We start from the raw sequence: 21,292 nt of genomic DNA, 5'->3' as shown, positions 1-21,292 counted from the left end.
CCTAGAACTCTCTCCCTCCTCATCTCTTCCTTCTGGCTTCTTTCAAGTCCCAGTTAAAATCTCACATTCCACAGGAAGCCCCCAAACCCCCTTAATTCTAGTGCCTTCCTCTGTCCATCATCTCCAGTTTAATCTGTGGTTTGCTCATAGAGTCGCTTGTATGTTGTCTTCCCATCAGGCTGTGATCTCCTTGAGAGCAGGGGCTGGGTTGGTTTGTTTGTTTTTTTCCTTTCTTTGTATCCCATAGTGCTTGGCACATAATATGCAGTTAATAAATGTTGTTGACTTGACTCTTCTCACATCACCATTCTGTGGTGCCTTTTTCTTTAACAAAGCTTTTTTAATTGAATTTTGTTTTAGGGGAGGAAAAAAAGAAAACCCTATCCCCCCGAAGCTCTTTTTCTGGGGGATGGAGTATAAGGCTGGATTTCGTAAAGTCTCCTCCAGGGTACCAGTTATGATTTTACCTCCTGCCTGTTTTCTTCCTCTTTGAGAAAGGAAGCCTAAGGGGCAGGTAGGTGATGCAGTGGATAAAGCACCAGCCCTGGAGTGAGGAGGAACTGAGTTCAAATCTGGCCTCAGACACTTGACACTTGCTAGCTGTGTGACCCTGGGCAAGTCACTTAACTCTCATCCCCCCCCCCCAAAAAAGAGAAAGAAAGCCTAGGTTTGAGTTTCCGTACTGACACTTAACTAGCTATGTGACCTTGAACACTTGCTGTCTCTGAGCCTTTACCCATCTGTAAAATGGCAATAATAACTTGTACTACCTCCGTCAACAGAGGAGTTGTGAGGAAACCAATTTGTAAACCTTTAAGTGCTAATAGAGATTTGGTTATTTTAATTTTTATTACCCAGCCTGAAATCGCCACTGTAGTTATCATAGAAGATGCTTAATAGATAGTTGTTTAATTGGATTTATAAGAGAAAGTATAGTGTGGTGGAAAGAACCATGGGAGAAATCAGAAGATCTGGGATTGAGTCTTGGCTTTGACATTTAGCTGTTGCTTAACCTCTCTGAGACTGTAAAATGCAGTAGTAATTGAAGTTTCATGTGCAATCTTTTTTTATTATACTGTTATGGAAATACTTGTTTTATTCCACAAATTATATATATTTAAATTTTTTAAAACGGAGTAATACTTGTAATACCTACCTCCTGGGCCTACTATGAGGACAAAGCTTTCTAAGTCTTGAAACTTAGTTTCTTTCTTTCTTTCTTTTTTTTTGGTGAGGTAATTGCGGTTAAGTGACTTGCCCAGGGTCACACAGCTAGTAAGTGTCAAGTGTCTGAGGCCAGATTTGAACTCAGGTCCTCCTGACTCCAGGGCCAGTGCTCTATCTACTGCGTCACCTAGCTGCCCCTTGAAACTTTATAGAAAAGAGAACTGCCAATTGAATGAATCTTCAGTCCCAGTTAAGTGTTTACACATGGGCAGTGCTTTACAAATGATAAAATGTTTACAAAATTTGTCCTATTCCCTATCTTATTATAAACCAGAGAAAGAGATGGACATGGGTTGTTGTCCCCATCATATTAGGTAAGGAAACCAAGACCTCACATTGATGTACATAAGTGACTTACCCAAGGTCACACCAGTGCACTCACTGGTTCTCTAAAAACATGTGAACTGTCTTGGCATTTACATGTGCAGGGGAATTGGCCTGGGAATTATTGGGAATTTTACACATGCATTCTTGTGCAAGTTTCCCAGTTATGCTGCCAAACTTAAATAATTCAGTATGCCTTCCTCATAACAAACATAGTTTGAGAACCACTGATTGTTCTCATACCATTCTAGAGCCTAGGTCACCAGACCTTTGCTGTCCAAGGCTGTTTCCTTTTTGCTGCAGCCTGTCCTTCAGAATATCAGAGCAGTGAGAGACCAAAGGCTCCTGACTGTTGTGAACAAGGCCAGCCATTCTGGAAAGCCATTTGGAACCATTCCCAAAAAGCTATTAAACTGCATAACCTTTGACCCAACAATGCCACTACTAGGTCTACAACCCCAAAGAGATCAAAGAAAGAGGAAAAGAACCCATGTTTACAAAGATATTTATAGCAGCTTTGTTTGTAGTAGAACAAAATTGGAAACCAAGGGGGTGCCTATCTGTTAAGGAGTAGCTGAACAAGTTTTGGTATATGAATGGAATGGAATACTATTGTGCTCTAAGAAATGATGAAGGAGGGGCAGCTAGGTGGCACAGTGGATAAAGTACCAGCCCTGGATTCAGGAGGACCTGAGTTCAAATCCGGCCTCAGATACTTGACACTACCTGTGTGACCCTGGACAAGTCACTTAACCCTCATTGCCCCACCCAAAAAAAAAAAAAGATGAAGGAGATGCTTTCAGATAAACTTGGGAAGACTTGTCTGAACCGATGTAGAGTGAAATGAGCAGAACCAGTAGAACAATTTATACAGTAACAGCAATATTGTAAAGATAATCAATTTTGAAAGTCTCAGTGGGATGACCAACTAAAATTCCAGAATACTCATGATGAAACATGCCGCATATCTCCTGATAGAGAGCTATTGAATCCAGAGTGCCAACTGAGACATATTTTTTTTTTTAACATGGCCAGTGCAGAAATTTGTAAAGCTTGATTATTCATGTTATTACAGGATTTTTTCTTTCTTTCTTTATTGAGGAAGTAGAAAGGAGTGAATGTGAATCTTTGTTTGAAAAAAATTTTTTAACGAAAAAGAAAAGAATGCATGTCTAACCCCATGGCATATCATAGTAATCACTGAGTGAATGAAGTGAGTGAATCTGACTGGCTTCCTGCTCTATCTGTCCCCAGGTACAGGGAGTGGCTCCCTATCTCATGCCATTATCCGAACAGTGGCTCCCACTGGTCATCTGCACACAGTGGAGTTTCATCAGCAGCGAGCACAGAAGGCAGAGGAGGAGTTCCGGGAGCATCGAGTGGACCGCTGGGTGACTGTGAGGAACCAGGATGTGTGTAAGAATGGCTTTGGAGTGTCACATGTGGCCGATGCTGTCTTCCTTGACATCCCCTCACCCTGGGAGGCCATTGGCCATGCCAAAGATGCCCTGAAGGTTGAAGGTAAGTTATAGACTGTTGACTTCATGGTATGAGAGAATATATGGGGCAGCTAGATAGTGCAGTAGATAGAGCACTGGCCTTAAAGTTGGGAGGATCTGAATTCAAATCTGTGTGACCCTGGGCAAGTCACTTAACCCTGATTGCCTCCCCAGCCCACCTCTCACCCTCCCCCCCCAAAATAAATTTTATTTATATATATATATATATATATATATATATATATATATATATATATATATATATACACATATATATATATATACATACACATATATATATATATATATAGTTAGTTTGCATCTGCATTTGTGTGTGTCTCTTGTGGCTCTTTATCAGTCTCTGATTCTCATAGAAAATTGGGGTGATGACTACTCTGAAGTATATTGGTGCTAATGACCCCAACAGAGCCCCTGTATCCTTGGAAGAGAGAGAGGGAACATATTTAGAAATGACAGGGGAGGGGACAGCTAGGTGGCACAGTGGATAAAGCACCAGCCCTAGATTCAGGAGGACCTGAGTTCAAATCTGGCCTCAGACACTTGACACTTCCTAGCTGTGTGACCCTGGGCAAGTCACTTAACCCTCATTGCCCCACACAAAAAAAAAAAAGAAAAGAAAGAAGGAAATGACAAAGCAGCATATAGGTATGTAGTATAGAGAGACAGAGCCCTGGCTTGGGAGGCAGGAGGCCTTGGGCAAACTCCTTGCCCTCTCTGGGCCTCAGTTTCCCCATGTGTAAAAGGAAAGGTTTTACTAGACTCTCTGATTCCCCTTCTAACTCTGACATCCTATGGGTGTATTATTCTAGGGCCCCTTTTTGTTCTGGCATTCCATGTTCTGTGTTCTAACTTCCTGATCTGACATTCCATGTTCTATGTTTTGATGCCCCTTCCTGCTCTGATGTCATTTTATGCTTTTTCTTCCAAGCTCTTTGCAACCTTAGCATTCTGTGTTCTGTGTTCTAAGTCCTTGTCCAGCTCTGACATTCTATATTCTAAGATTTTATGGCCCCTTCTTGCCCTGACATTCTATGTTCTAAATGTTCTTTCCTCCCTCTTGTCCAGTGTTGTTCCTTACAACTACCTGCTCAGCAGGGGATAAGAGACAGGCTCAGTGTTTTGGCTTACGCTGTGTCCCATCTGTTCATCTCCCTCCTAGGCCTTGTCCTGGAGGGGAAAGGGAAGACCTTCCAGCATGCACAGGTACTGAGTCTGTGCTTCACAGGGGAGCCAAGGAGAGCCAGATAGTAATCTTGGGGCCACACAGTGGGTGATGTGTAAGGTCCTGGACCTGGCCCAGCCTCCCAGCTGACAACAGTGACTGGCAGAGAAGGCAGATACTGAGAAGAATGCCTCACATTTCAGCACCTGAAGGTTTAGCAACTACTCATCCATTGTTCCCTGAAAGAGCAAGCCTCATCTTAGCCATCCCAGAGGGAACCTGGTCTGGATGAGATCTGGGAACAGGGGAACAGATCTCATCCTCTCATCCCTGGCCTTTGTGCATTTGCTTATAATAGGCTCCTTTTTCATCTCTTTCTCTGCAGATCTCTCTTCCTTCAAGGCCTAGGTCTTAGAAATATGGCACTGTGATGTCTTCCTAGATTTCCTCTCAACTGAAAGTGACCTCTCCCTCCTCAAATTTTTCCCAGGTATTTTGCCTGGTCTTCCTTTGACCCATCACATTCTACTTTATATCAGATTTATTTGTGTAGGCATCCTATCCCTCCTATTAGATTGTCACAGCCTTGTGCTAAGTTCCATGGATCAAGATACATGGGAGAAAGACAAATTATTATGAGAATTTTCAGGGTCTTTAATCACTAGTGCTCATTTATTTGTTCATTTATTTATCTGTTTGTTCATTTACTTGATCTATCTGTCTATCTGTCTGTCTGTCTATCTTGCTATGCAAGGAGTGTGACACATACCATCAGTAGGAGATGGACATATGTGTCTCCCAGTTCTGCAAGGAACATACACAAAGGGGCGTGTGCGTGTGCATATTCTCTCCTTCTGAGCTATGTAACCCAGAGAGAGTAACAAGGGAAGATGTGTTTCTTACTAAACAGTTTTGATAAGGGCAGGTATGGCCCTGAAGGCAGGAAAAGATACTTATTAAAACAAAAAAAGGATGCTTAAATTGTTACAAAAGAAAGAATGTGTCCTTGTTAGCATAGCCATTGACACTAGGCCAAAGAAAACTTACCTTCTTTATCATTTTTATATTAGTTAAGGGCCTACTACCAGCTTTATGAGGAGATAACTTCCTTGGGATATATAGGTTCTTTTTTTGTTTGTTTGTTTGTTTTCTGGTTTTTTTGTGAGGCAGTTGGGGTTAAGTGACTTGCCTAGGGTCACACAGCTAGTAAGTGTTAAGTGTCTGAGCCGGATTTGCACTCAGGTCCTCCTGATTCCAGGGCCAGTGCTCTATCCACGGTGCCACCTAGCTGCCCCTGATATATAAGTTCTTTAAGTTGTCTTTTGTAGCCCCAAAGAGATTGGGGGGGAGGGAGATATTGAAAGAGAGAGAGGGGCAGCTGGGTGGCGCAGTGGAGAAAGCACCAGCCCTGGATTCAGGAGGACCTGAGTTCAAATCTGACCTCAGACACTTAACACTTACTAGCTGTGTGACCCTGGGCAAGTCACTTAACCCTCATTGCCCCACAAAATAAATAAATAAAATTTAAAAAAAAGAGAGAGAGAGAGACATTTTCTTGAGACATCAAATAGCTAAATAAAACAACAAAACCAAACTGGAATACAGAACAAAATAGAGTTAGTTATGTCAATACTTAACAGATTACTTTCCATTTTTTCCCCATATAAATATTTTATTATTTTCCAGTTAAATTTAGAGATAATTTTCAGCATTTGTTTTTATAAGATTTCTATTTCAAATTTTTCTCCATCCCTTCCCTCCCTCCCCCTCCCCAAGACAGCAAGTAATCTGATATGGGTTATATATGTACAATCACATGAAACATATTTCTGTATTAGTCATGGTCATGTAATGAGAGAAGAATCAGAGCTAAAAGGAAAAACCTCAAAAAAGAAAAACAACAACAAAAACAATAGAAATAGTATGATTCAATCTGCATCCAGATTCAACAGTTCTTTTTCACTTTTTTTCCTTTTTTCTTGTTTTGGTTTGTTTGGTTTTGTTTTTTTGTGGGGCATTGAGGGTTAAGTGACTTGCCCAGGATCACACAGCTAGTAAGTATCAAGTGTCTGAGATCGGATTTGAACTCAGGTCCTCCTGAATCCGGGGCTGGTGCTTTCTCCACTGAGTCACCTAGCTACCTCCTTTCACTTTTAACAAATCTTCTTTCACTAGATAGATAAGTAGGTAGAGAGTCATTTATTAATTGTTTACTATGTAACAGGTATTGTGCCCAGCACTGAAGATACAAATACAAAGAGGCAAGATAGTTGCTGCCCTTAAGGGGCTTGGATTCTAATAGGGGAAAGACAGAGGGGCAGCTAGGTGGTGCAGTGGTTAAAGCACCGGCCCTGAATTCAGGAGTACCTGAGTTCAAATCCGGCCTCAGACACTTGACACTTACTAGCTGTGTGACCATGGGCAAGTCACTTAACCCCCATTGCCTAATAAATAAATAAATAAAAATAATAGGGGAAAGACAGCAAGCACATGCTGGAATTTTGGAATGGGGTAGGGCTTTGGAATCAAATAGACCCATTCATTATGCTGCTGGGAAGTGGGTTAGAGGCCTAGGTCCCAGCAAGATAAGGCAAGAGGTCACTTATCAAAGCTAGGGCACCCATGGGCAGAGTCTAAGTTTCCAATGGGAAGAAGATAAGGTTGAAGATAATGACTAGGCAGCAGCCAAGATGGTGAAGAGATAGATGACCAGGAAGTGATATGACATAGGCCTACTCTCAAGGTCTTGAGAAAAGACGACATGGGTTCAAATCCTGGCCTTTCTCCCTAAGTGGGAAACTATCTTATCTTCCTTACTAGGTCTGGGGCCAGTTCTCATTAGACTTGGAATGGATATTGGAGAATATCTGCTGATAAAAAAAGCATTCCTTTCTCCATCTTCTTTTCCTCTTCTCCCTCCCTTCCTATGGAGAGTGGCTCACTCCCACTACCATCATTGGCCTTTGTTTGGCCTTTTTTTTTTTTTGGTGAGGCAGTTGGAGTTAAGTGACTTGCCTAGGGTCACACAGCTAGTAAGTGTTAAGTGTCTGAGCTCGAATTTGAACTCAGGTCCTCCTGACTCCAGGGCCAGTGCTCTATCCACTGCATCATTGGCCTTTGAAGCATTTGCTAATGATTTTCTCAGGCCAGGCCCAGCCCAGCCCTCGATTCACCACTCAAGCCCTTGACTGCTAATACAAGATAAAAGAACCCTAAAGAAGAGATGGGAACTAGACCCAAGTCTGGACCCCTGGGCATGGTCCTCCATCAGGAAGATTGGCCACAGTTACAGGGTTACATGCTTCAGACATCTCTTGGGAGCCTTCCCCTGCCGGCGAGAGCTTCTCCCAAGGAGGCTTTAACAGATGCTACTTCTAATCACCAGGGCAGTTTTGTTTACCTCATCTCCCAGCTCTGGGAGGTCCCTTCCGTCACTGCTTTGTCCCCAAGAGGACAAACTCAACAGAGGAAAAGACTGTGGTGAAGTGGAGACAGTATCAGACAGGAGGTGGGAGACATAGGTCCTAGTCCTGGCTCCCACTCTGAGTTACTGTGTAATCTTGGCAAAGGGGAAGGGATGGATCCTCAACTTCAGGCACTCTCGGACACCTGCCTGAAAAAGAATCCTCTCTATTACAGGAAGGGCACTGAGTCTGGAGTCAGAGGACCTGAATTTGAATCCAGTTCCCTCTGTTCCAGCCCTTCCCCTGTCCTGGTCTGTTTCCTCTCCTTGAAAAACCAGGGGGTTAGAAGAGGTGACCTCTGAGGTCTCTTCCAATTCTAAATTCTGCGATTCCCCAAGTGGGCATCTGGCTTGTGATCAAAGACCTTCAGTGACGGGGAGCTCATCACATATCCAAGCAGCCCCTTCCACTTTGGGATAGGTGTAATGATTAGGAGATTTGTCCTCATGTGAAATCAAAATTTACACCCTTGCAATTTCTACCCATTTCATTCTTCCCTTCAGGACAAGACATAAAAAAGTCTAATCCCCTTCCACATGACAGCCCTCCTACCACTGGAAGACAGTTGTCTGGTCTCCCCCTAAAGCTTCTCCAAGCTAAACATCCCTGGGCCTTTGTCTGATCCTTGCATGACATAATGTCCAGTCTCCTATGTCATTTCTAAAATGTGGTATCCAGAGATGACTGCAGTATTCTTTTTGTTTTGGTTTTTTTGCAGGGCAATGGGGGTTGTGACTTGCCCAGGGTCACACAGCCAGCAAGTGTCAAGTGCCTGAGGCTGCACCTGAACTCAGGTCCTCCTGAATCCAAAGGCCAGTGCTCCATCCACTGTGCCACCCAGCTGCCCCAGGGGTTTGTTTTGTTTTGTTTTTTGGTGAGGCAATTGGGGTTAAGTGACTTGACCAGGGTCACACAGCTAGTAAGTGTTAAGTGTCTGAGGCTGAATTTGAACTCAGGTCCTCTTGAATCCAGGGCTGGTGCTCTATCCACTGTACCACCTAGCTACCCCAGTATTCTTTTTTTTTTTTTAAAGCAGGCAGTTGGGGTTAAGTGATTTGCCCAGGGCCACACAGCTGGTAAGTGTCTGCACCTGGATTGGTACTCAGGTCCTCCTGACTCTAGGGCCAGTGTTCTATCTGCCTAGCTGCCCCAACCATAGTATACCAGGTAGGGTCTGACCGGGTCAGAGGAAAAGCAACACTGTTACCTTCCTCCTTCTGGATGTTGTGCCTCCATTAGATCACTTCTTCCTGGACCTCAGTTATCTCCTCCTCAAACAGGGGTGGTGATATTAACAGATCAAATTTTGACATCAATTTTTAGTTTATAAAGAGCTTTACATGTGTTATCTCATTGGACCTTCACAACAGCCCTGTTTGGCGGGGAGTGAGTAGGAGAAATGTTTTCTCCATTTTTGAAGTGGAAACTAAGGGAAAGGGGTGTGATGACTTGTCTAAAGTGTCACATTTCTTCCTACCTTGCCTCCCTCATGAAGCTCAGATAAAATGGTAGGTGTAAGACATTATAGTTATGAGGCAGCTAGGTGACTCTAGTGCTGGAGTCAGGAGGACCTGAGTTCAAATCCAGCCTCAGTCACTTCCTAGTGGTGTGACCCTGGGCAAATCGCTTAACCCCGATTGCCTTAATTTAAAAAAAAAAAAAAGACATGGTTACTTGAGGGAAACCCCAGAACCATATATAGATAGATGCCCATCTGAACTGAGGAGGCGGGAGGGGGAAGAGCAAGAGGGTACTCTAGGTCTGTAAATCAGGGACCTCAGAAATCACCTAGTCCACCCTCCACTTTTTTATTTATTATAAACTTAATATCAACAAACACAAATACACAAACAAGAACCAAAAAAAGCCCAACTTTTACTATTTATAGTTTGACTTGACAAATGTGGAAATTAATTTAAAAATATATATGAGTATGACATTCATAAATTATATTTTTAATGCAGCAAACACTTCTCAACAAACACCCACCAAAAAATCCTTTGCAAAGTTCATTCCCAGAAAAGTGGTTAGTTTATTGATTGCTCACAGAAGGAATGTCTTCTTTAATTTTGACAGCATGAGACCAATATTGAGCATCGTAATTCATAGGATTAGAGAGACCAGGTGGTGCAATGGATAGAGCACTAGACTTGCTCTATCCATTGCACCACCTGGTCTCTCTAATCCTATGAATTACGATGCTCAATATTGGTCTCATGCTGTCAAAATTAAAGAAGACATTCCTTCTGTGAGCAATCAATAAACTAACCACTTTTCTGGGAATGAACTTTGCAAAGGATTTTTTGGTGGGTGTTTGTTGAGAAGTGTTTGCTGCATTAAAAATATAATTTATGAATGTCATACTCATATATATTTTTAAATTAATTTCCACATTTGTCAAGTCAAACTATAAATAGTAAAAGTTGGGCTTTTTTTGGTTCTTGTTTGTGTATTTGTGTTTGTTGATATTAAGTTTATAATAAATAAAAAAGTGGAGGGTGGACTAGGTGATTTTTGGACTGTCGAACCAATTCATAGTTCTACCAGCATGGAATTAGTGTGCCTATCTTCCCATAGCCCTTTTAATGAAGAGCTTTCTTTTTTTTAAAGCAATGGCAATAGTTATTTTTATTAATAGAGAAGTTAAAATTGCACATGAAATCTAGATTATTACATATTTTTAGTGAGAGGCAATAGGGCATAGAGAACCAGTCTCTGTGTCCCAGGAATTTCTCACTCTCAATCAGTGAGCATTTGTCAGGCACATATTATTTCATAGATACTGTGCTACGGGTAGGTGATACAAAGACAAATACAAAACAGTTCCTGCCCATAAGAAGCTTACATTCTTAAGTGAGACAACCTGTACAGTAATAGGGATATACATGGCACATAGAAAATAGATTCAAGGCAGTGTTGTATGGGAAGATATTAGCAGCTGTGGGGACTAGGAAAGGTCTCTCTCCTGCAGAAGGGGGCTCTTGAGCTGATCTTTAAAATTTTTATTTTTCAATGAACAAAAATGCATTTTCTCTCTCCCCTTTGAAAAAAAAATAAAATCTTCATAACATGTATAGTCAAGGAAAACAAATTCTCAAATTAGCTGTATCTCAGAAATATGTCTCATTTTGTACCCTGAGTCCATCCCTTCTCTTGTCAGGAGGTGGACAGTGTGGCCTTTTAGCATCTTTTCACACTTGATGGGTGTGGGCCCATAACTTCAAGACTGTTTATAATTTGAATTTGTCTGATGATTAGTGATTTTGAGCATTTTCCAGGTTGTTTTTGATAGTATTTCTCCCTTTGAAAAGTGTCCATGTCTCTTGACTGCTCATCTATTAGGGAAGAGTGCTTAATTGTATACCTTTGTGTTAATTCCCTATAGATTTTGAATGTCAGACTTTTATTAGAGTAATTTAATGCATATGTTTTCCTCAGTCTATATATCTTCTTTTGGTTTTTGCTACACTGATTTTATTTGTGCAAAAGTTTGTTTATTTAAAGTTTTGAGTTCCAAATTCTATCCCTCTCTTATTCCCTGTAAAAGTTTAAAGATTTTTATGTAATAGAGATTTTTGTCTCTTGTGACCCTGTGTCTGGCAAGAAATTTCTGTTTAGTTCAGCCAGCATTTGCTGGATATAGAATGACATAAACAAAATATTCCTTGCCCTCAAGGAGCTTACATTTTACTGGGGAAAAACTACATGTATGAAGATAAGGAAATACAAAATAGAAACAAAAGGTTGGAGAGAAGAACTAAAAATCAGGGGAAATCAGGAAAGGCCTCTTGTAGGAGGTGGCATTTGAGCTGAGCATTGAAGGGAGCTATGATTTCCAACAAGAGATGAGAAAGGAGAACATAGGGAACAACTTTCACAAAGACATGAAGATAGAACATAGAATATCAAATATGGGAATAGTAAGTTTGGCTGGAACATAGAGTTCATAAAAGAGGAGTGATGTGTAAACAGTCTGGAAAGATAAGCTGTAGTCAGATTGTGGAAGGATTTTAATGTCAGACGGGAATTTGTATTTTATTCTAGAAGCAATAGGGAGCCAGTGAAACTTTTTGAGCAGGGGAGTGATAATGTCAGACCTGTGTTGAGGATGGGTGGTAGAAGGGAAAGGCTGGAGACTGGGAGACCAGTTAGGAAACTTGCAATTGCCTGGAGTCAGGAAGAGTTGAGTTCAAATCCAACCTCAGACACTTACTAGCTGTGTGACCCTGGGCAAGTCACTTCACCCTGTTTGCTTCAGTTTCCTCATCTGTAAAATGAGTTGGAGAAGGAAATGGCAAACCACTCCAGTATCTCTGCCCAGAAAACCCCAAATGGGGTCACAGAAACAAACAACAAACTTTAAGTCCTCCGCTGAAGGCCTTTACAATATGGTTCCAGCCTATTTTTCTATACTTGTCATACATTTTATTCCTCTTCACTCACTGTACAAACCAGCAAATTGCTATTGACTGTTCCTCACATATGATATTCCCTTTGCCAGCCCTCCATGCTGCTGCCCAGGTCCCTCCTGCCTGGACTTCTCTCTCTTCTCATCCCTCAGATTCCCTCCCATTCTGGAAAGCTCAGCTTGGGTGCCACTTCCTGCACGAGGCCTTTCCTGCCTCCCCACAAGTGGGAGCATCTCCTTCAACCCCTGCCCAATTAGCTGATACTTACCATGCATTTTCTTTCTATGTGTTTTACACTGACTTACGTGTGCACCTGTTGTTTCCTCCTTGAAAGCAGGGACTGTTTTCTTTTGGCCTTTGTGCCAGCACATAGTGTTAGTTCAATCAGTTCATGTTGAATAATGGTCTCCTCAGCATTTAGCACAATGCCCCCCACATTTACCTGGTTGAGGGGCTGTCACCTTTGATTTAATTATTGCAGAGAACTCTCCATGTAGAAATGACCTCCACCCATGCAGAGTTGGCTGGCCCACAGTGAGGTCAGTTGGCTGAAATTGGGGCTTATTCTAAAACTGGGGCTCTTAAGCAGTTTAAGTGAAGCAGTCTGGATTCCTTCTGAGAGGAATGGTTTTTTTGTTTGTTTTGTTTTGTTTTTGTGGGGCAATGATGGTTAAATGACTTGCCCAGGGTCACACAGCTAGTAAGTGTCAAGTGTCAGGCCAGATTTGAACTCAGGGCCTTCTGACACCAGGGCCAGTGCTCTATCCACTTTGCCACCTAGCTGCCCTAAATTCATAACACAAAATACATAGGGTTACAAAACCAATTCTGTTGAAATAAAGATTTTATATATATATGTATATATATATATAATTTTTTTCCCATTCAAGTTCACTGATCCCCAGAAATCTAGCCAAGGACCTTAGGTCAAGAACACCCCCTCCCTGAACACAGATTTCTGTCTAATTAGCTCCATCCCCTGATAACTGGTAATACAGGTACAAATTCAGTCCCCATTCAGTCTCTGGACTGAGAAAGGGACTCCAACCTTGGGTGGCTCAGAACCCAGGCAGTGTGAGGTTTTTGCAGCCTCAGTCATTGCCCTCAAAGCTGAGGGAAGGTGTGTTTCCCCACCCCACCCCTTCCCTCTCCTCCACAATCCCCTGAGATTAAATGGGGAGACACTGGCTTTTGTATCTTAATCCTTCCCTTTCTTTCTGTCTGCTCCAGGGCCTCCCACAGCCTTAGTGCTGAGACACATGAGCTCTCACAAAACATCCCCTCTATGCTCACACACTCCTCAACGTGAGGTTGCTTAGTCACCAGTAATTGCAGTATCAGACCCAGAAGATCTGAACTTTGAAAGCCGGATGTGGGTACTTCAGGTGTTTCTTAAAGGAAGGAAGCCTTAAAATCTTTTATAAAAGACACAGCAGGGGCAGCTAGATGGCACAGTGGATAGAGCACCGGCCCTGGATTCAGGAGGACCTGAATTCAAATCCGGCCTCAGACACTTATCACTTACTAGCTGTGTGACCCTAGGCAAGTCACTTAACCCCAATTGCCTCACCAAAAAAAAAACCACACCAAAACCCAAAAAAAGACACAGCAAATTGTGGGCCTGGGTTGGGAGAAAGAAGACCAGGAGCTGCCTTAAGGCTTATGAGTTTCCATGGAGGCCATGGAGAGGAAGTTGGGTGGATGACCCCTTTCTCAGGACTAGCACAAAAGGAATTCTTGCTCAGTTACTGGTTAAACCCAATGGTCTTTTTTTTTTTTTTTTAAGTGAGGCAATTGGGGTTAAGTGACTTGCCCAGGGTCACACAGCTAGTAAGTGTCAAGTGTCTGAGGTCGGATTTGAACTCAGGTCCTCCTGAATCCAAGGCCAATGCTTTATCCACTGTGCCACCTAACTGCCCTACAACTCCCATTTCTAATGCAGCTTAAGAAGCGCAGTGTAGAGCCTTAAACCATATCACGGGGCTTCTGACTCCCCGACTCCAGAGTCAGGGCCCTGGCCCATCCCCTTCCTACCAGGGGTGATGCCTTCCCTTTTACCTTCCTAAGAAACCTTTTCTGAACCCCTTAGCATTGAAAGAATTAGGGGAAGAGCCCCCAGTCCTTCCTTCCCCTCTCTCCTGAGGCAGCAGCTGAAGGGCCAAGGAGGCTCCACCCCCTCCCTCCCATCTTTCTCTTTTCCTGGTAGAGGGTGCTTTACCTCACCGAAGGAATTCATTCCCTAAAATGCTGTAGCAACTGGCAGTTGAGCTGGGGACTGGGGGAGGGGTGGCGAGAGACACCAACGCTGCTTCCAGAAGAGATTATAGATCCTACACAGGGGTCCCTTGGGGGCAGGGGGTAGAGAAAAGCAGGTGCTGTTGGAGCAGGGTTGGAATGTGCTGCCTTGTAGGGCCCCCTCCTTGCCCAATCCCAGTTGTACTCCAGACAAATTTGAGCCTCAAGAGCAACAACTGGGCTGTCCTGGATTTCATCCCTTGATCCCTTGAGAGTAGAGAGCACTGACTCAATTCATCTGACTTGTTTCCTCTCATGGCTCCTGTCTGCATTTTGCACTATTCTCCTCGGAGAGAGGTTATCTTCTCCCCCTAAACCTGCTCTTCCCTCTGTCTTCCTTGTGTTATCAGCTGTCCCCCTCTCTTCCATGTTTACAACTTTGGGGTTATCTTTAACTCTCCCCACTCTCTGACTTCTCATATGTGGCCATTCCTGGGGGGATGTGCCCTTTCCTTGGTATCATATATTGGACTGGTCCATCTATTCTTCCTATCTTCCCTTCTCTCTTCCTTTTCCACTTTGCCTTCTGACTTCCCACCCTCTTCTTCCCCCTTCCTTCTCTCTCCCTCCTTTTCCTCCCTCCCCTTATCTCAAGAAATCTCCATTTCTCTCTCTCTCCCAACCTCCTCCTCTGTGCAGGCACAGAGGTGATCACCAGGGTAACCAGGGGAAGAAGCCAAACATGATTTTCTTTCCCTTCCCCCCAGTCCAGGCCCTGGACACCAAACATCTCTGCTTCTTTTCTTTGCAGCCTGACCCATGGGAAGGAAGGATGGGCTAATAGCAAGCCTAGCTTTGCAGTGAATAGGGAGATAAAGGGAGGGGTGCAGGGAGAGGATTTCCAAGGACACCCAGCTCAGCTGGCTTACCGGGCTGGACAGAGTACCCCTCCTGGGACTTGGGCTCTGAGATTGGGAAAATGTTCTCCACTCCTCCTCCTTAACCCTCACCCAAATTATTTTTCCCTAGTAAGGGATCTTCTAACACTGATTGTGACCTTGAGCCCTGAGCCCTGTCCTCAGGGAGTTTACTGTTTGGGGGATAATGAGGAAGAAAAAACCCTTAAAGAGTCAGTCTCTGAAGGTAGAGGAGATCTATACATGTGAACAGTTAACTACAAGAAATATCTCAATACTTGCTTCATTCTTTCCTTTTCAACACTTATTGTTTACAAATAATTGATGTAACCACTAAGTGCTGGGGTTGTTCAGAGTACTGTGAGGTGGGGGGATCAAGCAAGGCTTCCCAGAGTGGCTGGAAGTGAAGTTGAGCTAGACTTGGAATAGTGGCTGTGGCAGTGGCAGTAGTGAATCAGCTTTTCTCTCTCCTCTTCTTCAGATACTTCCTGGCTCTCTGAACACTGTGGCCACTCCGTGTTTTCTGTTATACTTTTCTGCTAAGTGACAAGAGGTTTGCCCATCCGTTAGGAGGTGGACACCAGAGGAGTGCCTTCTAACAGGATGTGTGGCATGGCAGTTTCTTGGGAATAAGGCCAAGTTTCTTTGTGTGCCTGTGTGTTTGTGTGTGTGCAAGAAGATGTGTCTTGAGAACAGTGCGAGAGAGTAAAGGTGTGGGGGCAGGGTTTGGTGGGGGACAGTCTGTGCCTCCGCATACTGAGAGGTCCTATACTTGGTCCAAACTGAACACAGACTCTGAGAACTGAAAGGGACTTCAGAAGACATCTCTCTAACCTCTTCTTGCCTTGCACCTAAATCTCCTCTACTGTCTCCCTGTTAGAATGTTCTTGCTTCTGATTCTGCCTGCCTTGGAGCTACATGGAGGGCATTGGCATGATGTAACAGAAAGAGCACTGGATTTAATGTGAGAGCACCAGAGTTTGAATCCTGCCTCTGTCATTATCTGTTTGACTGTAGCCAAATCTTTTAACCAAAATGAGAGACTTGGACTATAGATGATCTTTAAGTTTCTTTTTATTTTATTTTACTTCTTTTCTTTTATCTATCTATCTATTTATTTGGGGTTTTTTTTGCAGGGCAGTGAGGGTTAAGTGACTTGCTCAGGGTCACACAGCCAGTAAGTGTCAAGTGTCTGAGGTCGGATTTGAACTCAGGTCCTTCTGAATCCAGGGCTCATGCTTTATCCACTGTGCTACCTAGCTGACTCTCTAAGTTTCTTTTTGATTTTGAATCCTCTGATCCCATGATCCTCTTAAGTCCCTTCCCCATAGAGATCGAACACAGATCCTTTCATGAAGAGAGCCCTTTGGTTGAGGGTTCTGGTTACATCTGGGACCCAAGGTAGTTAGGGAGGGGGAGTAATATAGCCAGAGAAGGCCTTGAGGAAGGAATTGCATCACTAATGTCACTCCCAACTCGTCCCTTCCAAACTAGCTGGCCTGGTGTCCAAAGCCAAGTGTAGCTAGATGATTAAAAGGGTGATTCCTTGATTCTTAGACTTGAAACAGAATTCAGGATCATCTGGACCACTCCTTGGCTGCTCAGCAGCAAGGTATTATTCCCAATTGATATAGGAACAAACAATTTAAGGGCAGAACTCTAAATTCCAGCCCAGTTATCTTAGCTTTCAGCCCAGTGTTGGAAGATAATAGAATCATAGATCTTGCTCATCTAGTCCAGCCCCATCATTTTACATCTGGGGAAACTGAGGCCTAGGGGAGGTACTGTCTTGCTTGAGGTCACGCAAGTCAGAACTCTTTCTTCTTTGTCTGATCATGGATCGGTTTGAAGATTTGTCTTCATATACTCAACCATATCCTTTAATAAGGGGCAAGAGGGGGACAGATTGAATAAATAAGAAAAGGCAACTGATCTCATGGGGGCTCATAATCTCTTACTCCGTTTCCTAGGAGGGATGGGGCTAGATTTTTCCAGCACTAGGGTGGAGGGTAAATATTGCCTAGTAAGGGAGTTTTTCCACATGATAAGAACACCTGGCTTTGAATATTAACCTTCCTTACTAAGACCTTGGGCAACTCACTTCATCTATAGGTGAACTCTCTAGTTCATCTGGAAATGGCTTAGATGACCAACCCCTAAAGTTTCTGTTCTAAAGCCCTAAATCCTATGGCTTTAAGATTGGGGGCAGGGGCGGCTAGGTGGCGCAGTGGATAAAGCACTGGCCCTGGATTCAGGAGTACCTGAGTTCAAATCTGGCCTCAGACACTTGACACTTACTAGCTGTGTGACTCTGGGCAAGTCACTTAACCCCCACTGCCCCGCAAAAAAAAAAGATTGGGGGCAGCTAGGTAGTGCAGTGGATAGAGCACCGGCCCTGGAGTCAGGAGAACCTGAGTTCAAATCTAGCCTCAGACACTTAACACTTACTAGCTGTGTGACTCTGGGCAAGTCACTTAACCCCAATTGCCTCACTGGGAAAAAAAAAAAAGATTGGGACTGAATTCAGTCATGGGAAGATAATAACACTGCTGTTTTATGTATGTTTTCCCTCCCACTCCTTCCCTGCTCTTTTGTTCCCTTCCCCCTGCCCCCAATCCTGCTCTCCTCCTACATTCCTCCTCCTTCCCACTCACTTGCTCCTAGGTGGTCGCCTCTGCTCTTTCTCACCCTGCATCGAGCAAGTCCAGCGGACCTGCCAGGCCCTGGCCGAGCATGGGTTCATTGAAGTCTCCACCCTGGAAATACTGCTACGAGAGTACAACGTTCGGACAGCTAACTTGCCCTTGCCGGATCTGGGTGGGACCCTGGACCCCCTGCCCGTCCTGGGCGAGGCCCAGTTTAAGATTGGGGTACCCTTGAAGGACACTGTGGGCCACACTGGCTACCTGACCTTCGCCAGCAAGAGTTTGTTTTGATGCTGCTGATCTGGAGAGGGGAGGAGGCTGGGAGGTGGAGGGAAGGGGGGCTGGGAAGTGTGGAGTCGCCCAATTTTCTTCCCTTGGTCAGAGAATGCCTTATATAGTCAGGCCGCTCAGGCCTGGGCTTCTGTAGAAACGCCACTCAGGCAGGCACTCAGCAGCCCGCACCCCGGGTTTTGGAAACCAAGCGAGGAATCTGGCCAAGGCCTATCGAGGGTGTTTACTTTGCATCTTTTCACCCACCCCCACCCTCTTTCTTACCCCTCCGCCCCCACTTCCCCTCCTGAATCCTGTGGCCTGGATTAAATTTATTTAGATTTGGGAGATGTTTTCCACCACCTCCCCGCCCCCCATCCCACCCCAGGCTCATTTTCTGGAGTTTTTATTTTTGTTCTAAAAGATAAAAAACTGTCCCTGCCACCAGCCTCTCTTCCTCATCCCTCTGTGGGTGCTCTGTCCAGCAGGGAACAAAGGAGCCCTGAGGTTTAGCCAGAAAAGCACAAGATTTCAAGTCAGGACCTGGGTTCAGTCCCTGCTCCGTTTATTCCATCACCTGTACAGCCTTGTCAAGTGGTTTCCCCTCGCTAGACTACTCAGTTTCCTCATCTGTAAAAGCAGGGGGCGGGGTGGGACTAGAATTCTAGGGCCCCTTCTCACCCTCAATTCTGTGATCCTGAAAGATCCTGAGTGGCTAGTAAGGTTAGGGGCAGCTCCTGCTAAGCTAATGCCACTGGGGTGAGGGGGAGTAAAATACCTCCCCCCCCCTCCATCCCCCCAACCCCTGCCATCCACACCCCAATCCTTTGGGGACTGGATTCCAGCTGTTCTCAGGGGCAAGCCTCCCTCCTCTGCTGTTTCTCTAAGTCCCTGGGGATGGATGGGCCTCTCTCACCCTTGCCCTGGAATGTTACAGCTGTGAGATGGAAAATATACCATCCTCAGCCCATGGATAACCCCTCTAACAATAGAGAACCGAGTACATTCTTTTAAAGGCTCACCCCTCCTGTGTTTCTTTACCCAGATGGAGTCTTTGGCCTGGTTTGCACATCAGTTTGGGCTGTTTGTTTTTCCCAGGTCTCCCTTCGAGTTCTGGATCACATTTCCATCTCCTGAAATGGTCCCCCCCATCTCTGAGGGGATCACGGGGGCCCTGAGGAGGCCTTCCCTCCAGCTTCATTTGTCAGGATTTTACTTGGAGGCATTGCTCAAAAAAAGAGGTAGTGAGTTGCCTGTCACAGGAGGTCTTCAAACAAAGGCTTGATAGTGTAGAAGGCATCCTAGCAGGCATCAGATAGCCATTTGAGCTCCAAGATCCCATGATTCTGTAAGGAGCAAATATGCCTGTTTTTATACATCTCAGAGAATCTCAGCACTGGAGGGAACTCAAGAGGATTGATTCCCTTCTATAACATCCCCGAATACCCCCAAAGTGACAGGCAGCTCATTACCTCTAGAAATATTCTTTGGGCCCTGATTATCAGAAACTTTTTCCCGATAGTGGGTTTGAGCAATGCCTCCAAGATTTTTTTAAGTGAGGCATTTGGGGTTAAGTGACTTGCCCAGGGTCACACAGCTAGTAAGTGTTAAGTGTCTGAGGCTGGATTTGAACTCAGGTCCTCCTGAATCCAGGGCTTTATCCATTGTGCCACCTAGCTGTCCCTACTCACTACCCGGTCAGTTTTTGGATAACTCTGATTTTTGTCAATAATTTAATCCTCCAAAATCAGAATGGCACTTTACTAAACACAATCTTGTAAGATAGCTTACACAAGTATGTCAGTTTTAAAGATGGAAACTCGACCCTTCAAGTCGACTTTCTCTTTAATCAGGCTGAAATCTGCATTGAGAGACCAAAGAGAGAACAAGTTCCAATGCACTCCCCTCATAATAGTCCTTCCAATACTTGAAGAAAGTAATTCTGTATATTTCCCACCTAAGTCTTCTCGGAATAAAGAGCCTTGGATTCTCCAGCATGTCATCACTGGACCCCTGTCCATGGTACCCCAGAGGGTGGGGGAGGACTGAAATGGTTTGTGGTTGTAAGGGCTGACACTCCACCCCAGTACCTGCCAAAGGACCTCATTGAGGCCTGGGTTTGAACAAGTAGAGACTCCAGATTTGTCTTAGTTTAAAAGGAAATTCTATCCATTCCCACCAGCAAAGTTAATGAGTGGAATAAAGAAAGACAGAAAATAGTTGTGTGTGTCCATTACAGGAGATGTGACAGCCTTGGCTCTGAGATTGGCCTTTTGAAAGAAAAGAGATTGGAAATGGGTTCTCCCATGTTTGTCTGTCTGCCTGTGGCTTCTTGGTGTCAGTGAGTGTGTGTGCTCTGGTATGTGTGTGTATGTGGACACATGTGCAGACATGTGTACCCATTAGTGCATACATGTCTGTGATGTGACTTTTGGAGTCTCTACTTGGAGTGGGTTATTGACTCTGACACTTTAATAGCTGCATGACCTGGGGCAAGTCTCTGGGCCTCAGTTTCTTCTGCAAAATGGGGCTAATAATTGCAACTCTCCCTCATAGGGTTATCCTGAGGCTCAAGTGAGAGAAGGGCTATGCATTTATTTGGTAAATTTAGTCAACCCAAGCCCTCCCCACAGAGCCCAGGCCGTTTCCTTGGGGGTGAAGGGGTGACAGGCAGCAGCTGTGCTGCCTTGGGGTCACAAAGGGCGGAGTGTGTTCTCTGTGGGTTGCCAGACCACATCCTGTTGCTGAAGGCCATGGACTTCAGCCGCTCTGAGTACCCAGAGCAAGGGCAGGACCTGGATGGAGCCAGCTGGGTTTGTGGGATGGTCCTGGGGGAGACAAGCAAGGATCTCGTGCGGTTGAGGCTCTGGCTAAGGCATTTCTGGGCTATGAGAAGGAGCAGGCCCAGCCCTGAAGAAGCACTGAGCCTACTTTCACCACCTCCTTTTTTTTTTTTTTTTTTTTGGTGAGCCAGTCGGGGTTAAGTGACTTGCCCAGGGTCACACAGGTAGTAAGTGTCAAGTGTCTGAGGCTGGATTTGAACTCAGGTCCTCCTGATTCCAGGGCTGGTGCTCTACCTAGCTGCCCCTCACCACCTCCTTTTACTAAGGTCTATTTAT

At 44.5% G+C, this 21,292-nt stretch overlaps 1 protein-coding gene across 2 annotated transcripts in view; it reads left to right on the top strand.

Moving 5' to 3' along the window:
- The window catches only part of TRMT61A (tRNA methyltransferase 61A), a 50,197-nt gene extending 29,815 nt beyond the window's left edge, over positions 1-20,382 (top strand). For both annotated transcript variants that reach the window (XM_043980616.1, XM_043980617.1), the window contains exons 3-4: positions 2,806-3,072; positions 17,923-20,382. In XM_043980616.1, coding sequence (XP_043836551.1) covers positions 2,806-3,072; positions 17,923-18,194 — 539 coding nt within the window. In that variant the 3' untranslated portion in view covers positions 18,195-20,382. The remainder of the gene's footprint in view (positions 1-2,805; positions 3,073-17,922) is intronic.
- The last annotated feature ends 910 nt before the right edge of the window (positions 20,383-21,292 follow it).

Source organism: Dromiciops gliroides, chromosome 2 (assembly GCF_019393635.1).
Source record: "Dromiciops gliroides isolate mDroGli1 chromosome 2, mDroGli1.pri, whole genome shotgun sequence".
NCBI lineage: Eukaryota > Metazoa > Chordata > Mammalia > Microbiotheria > Microbiotheriidae > Dromiciops > Dromiciops gliroides.
This window is presented reverse-complemented; position numbering and strand designations above follow the sequence as displayed.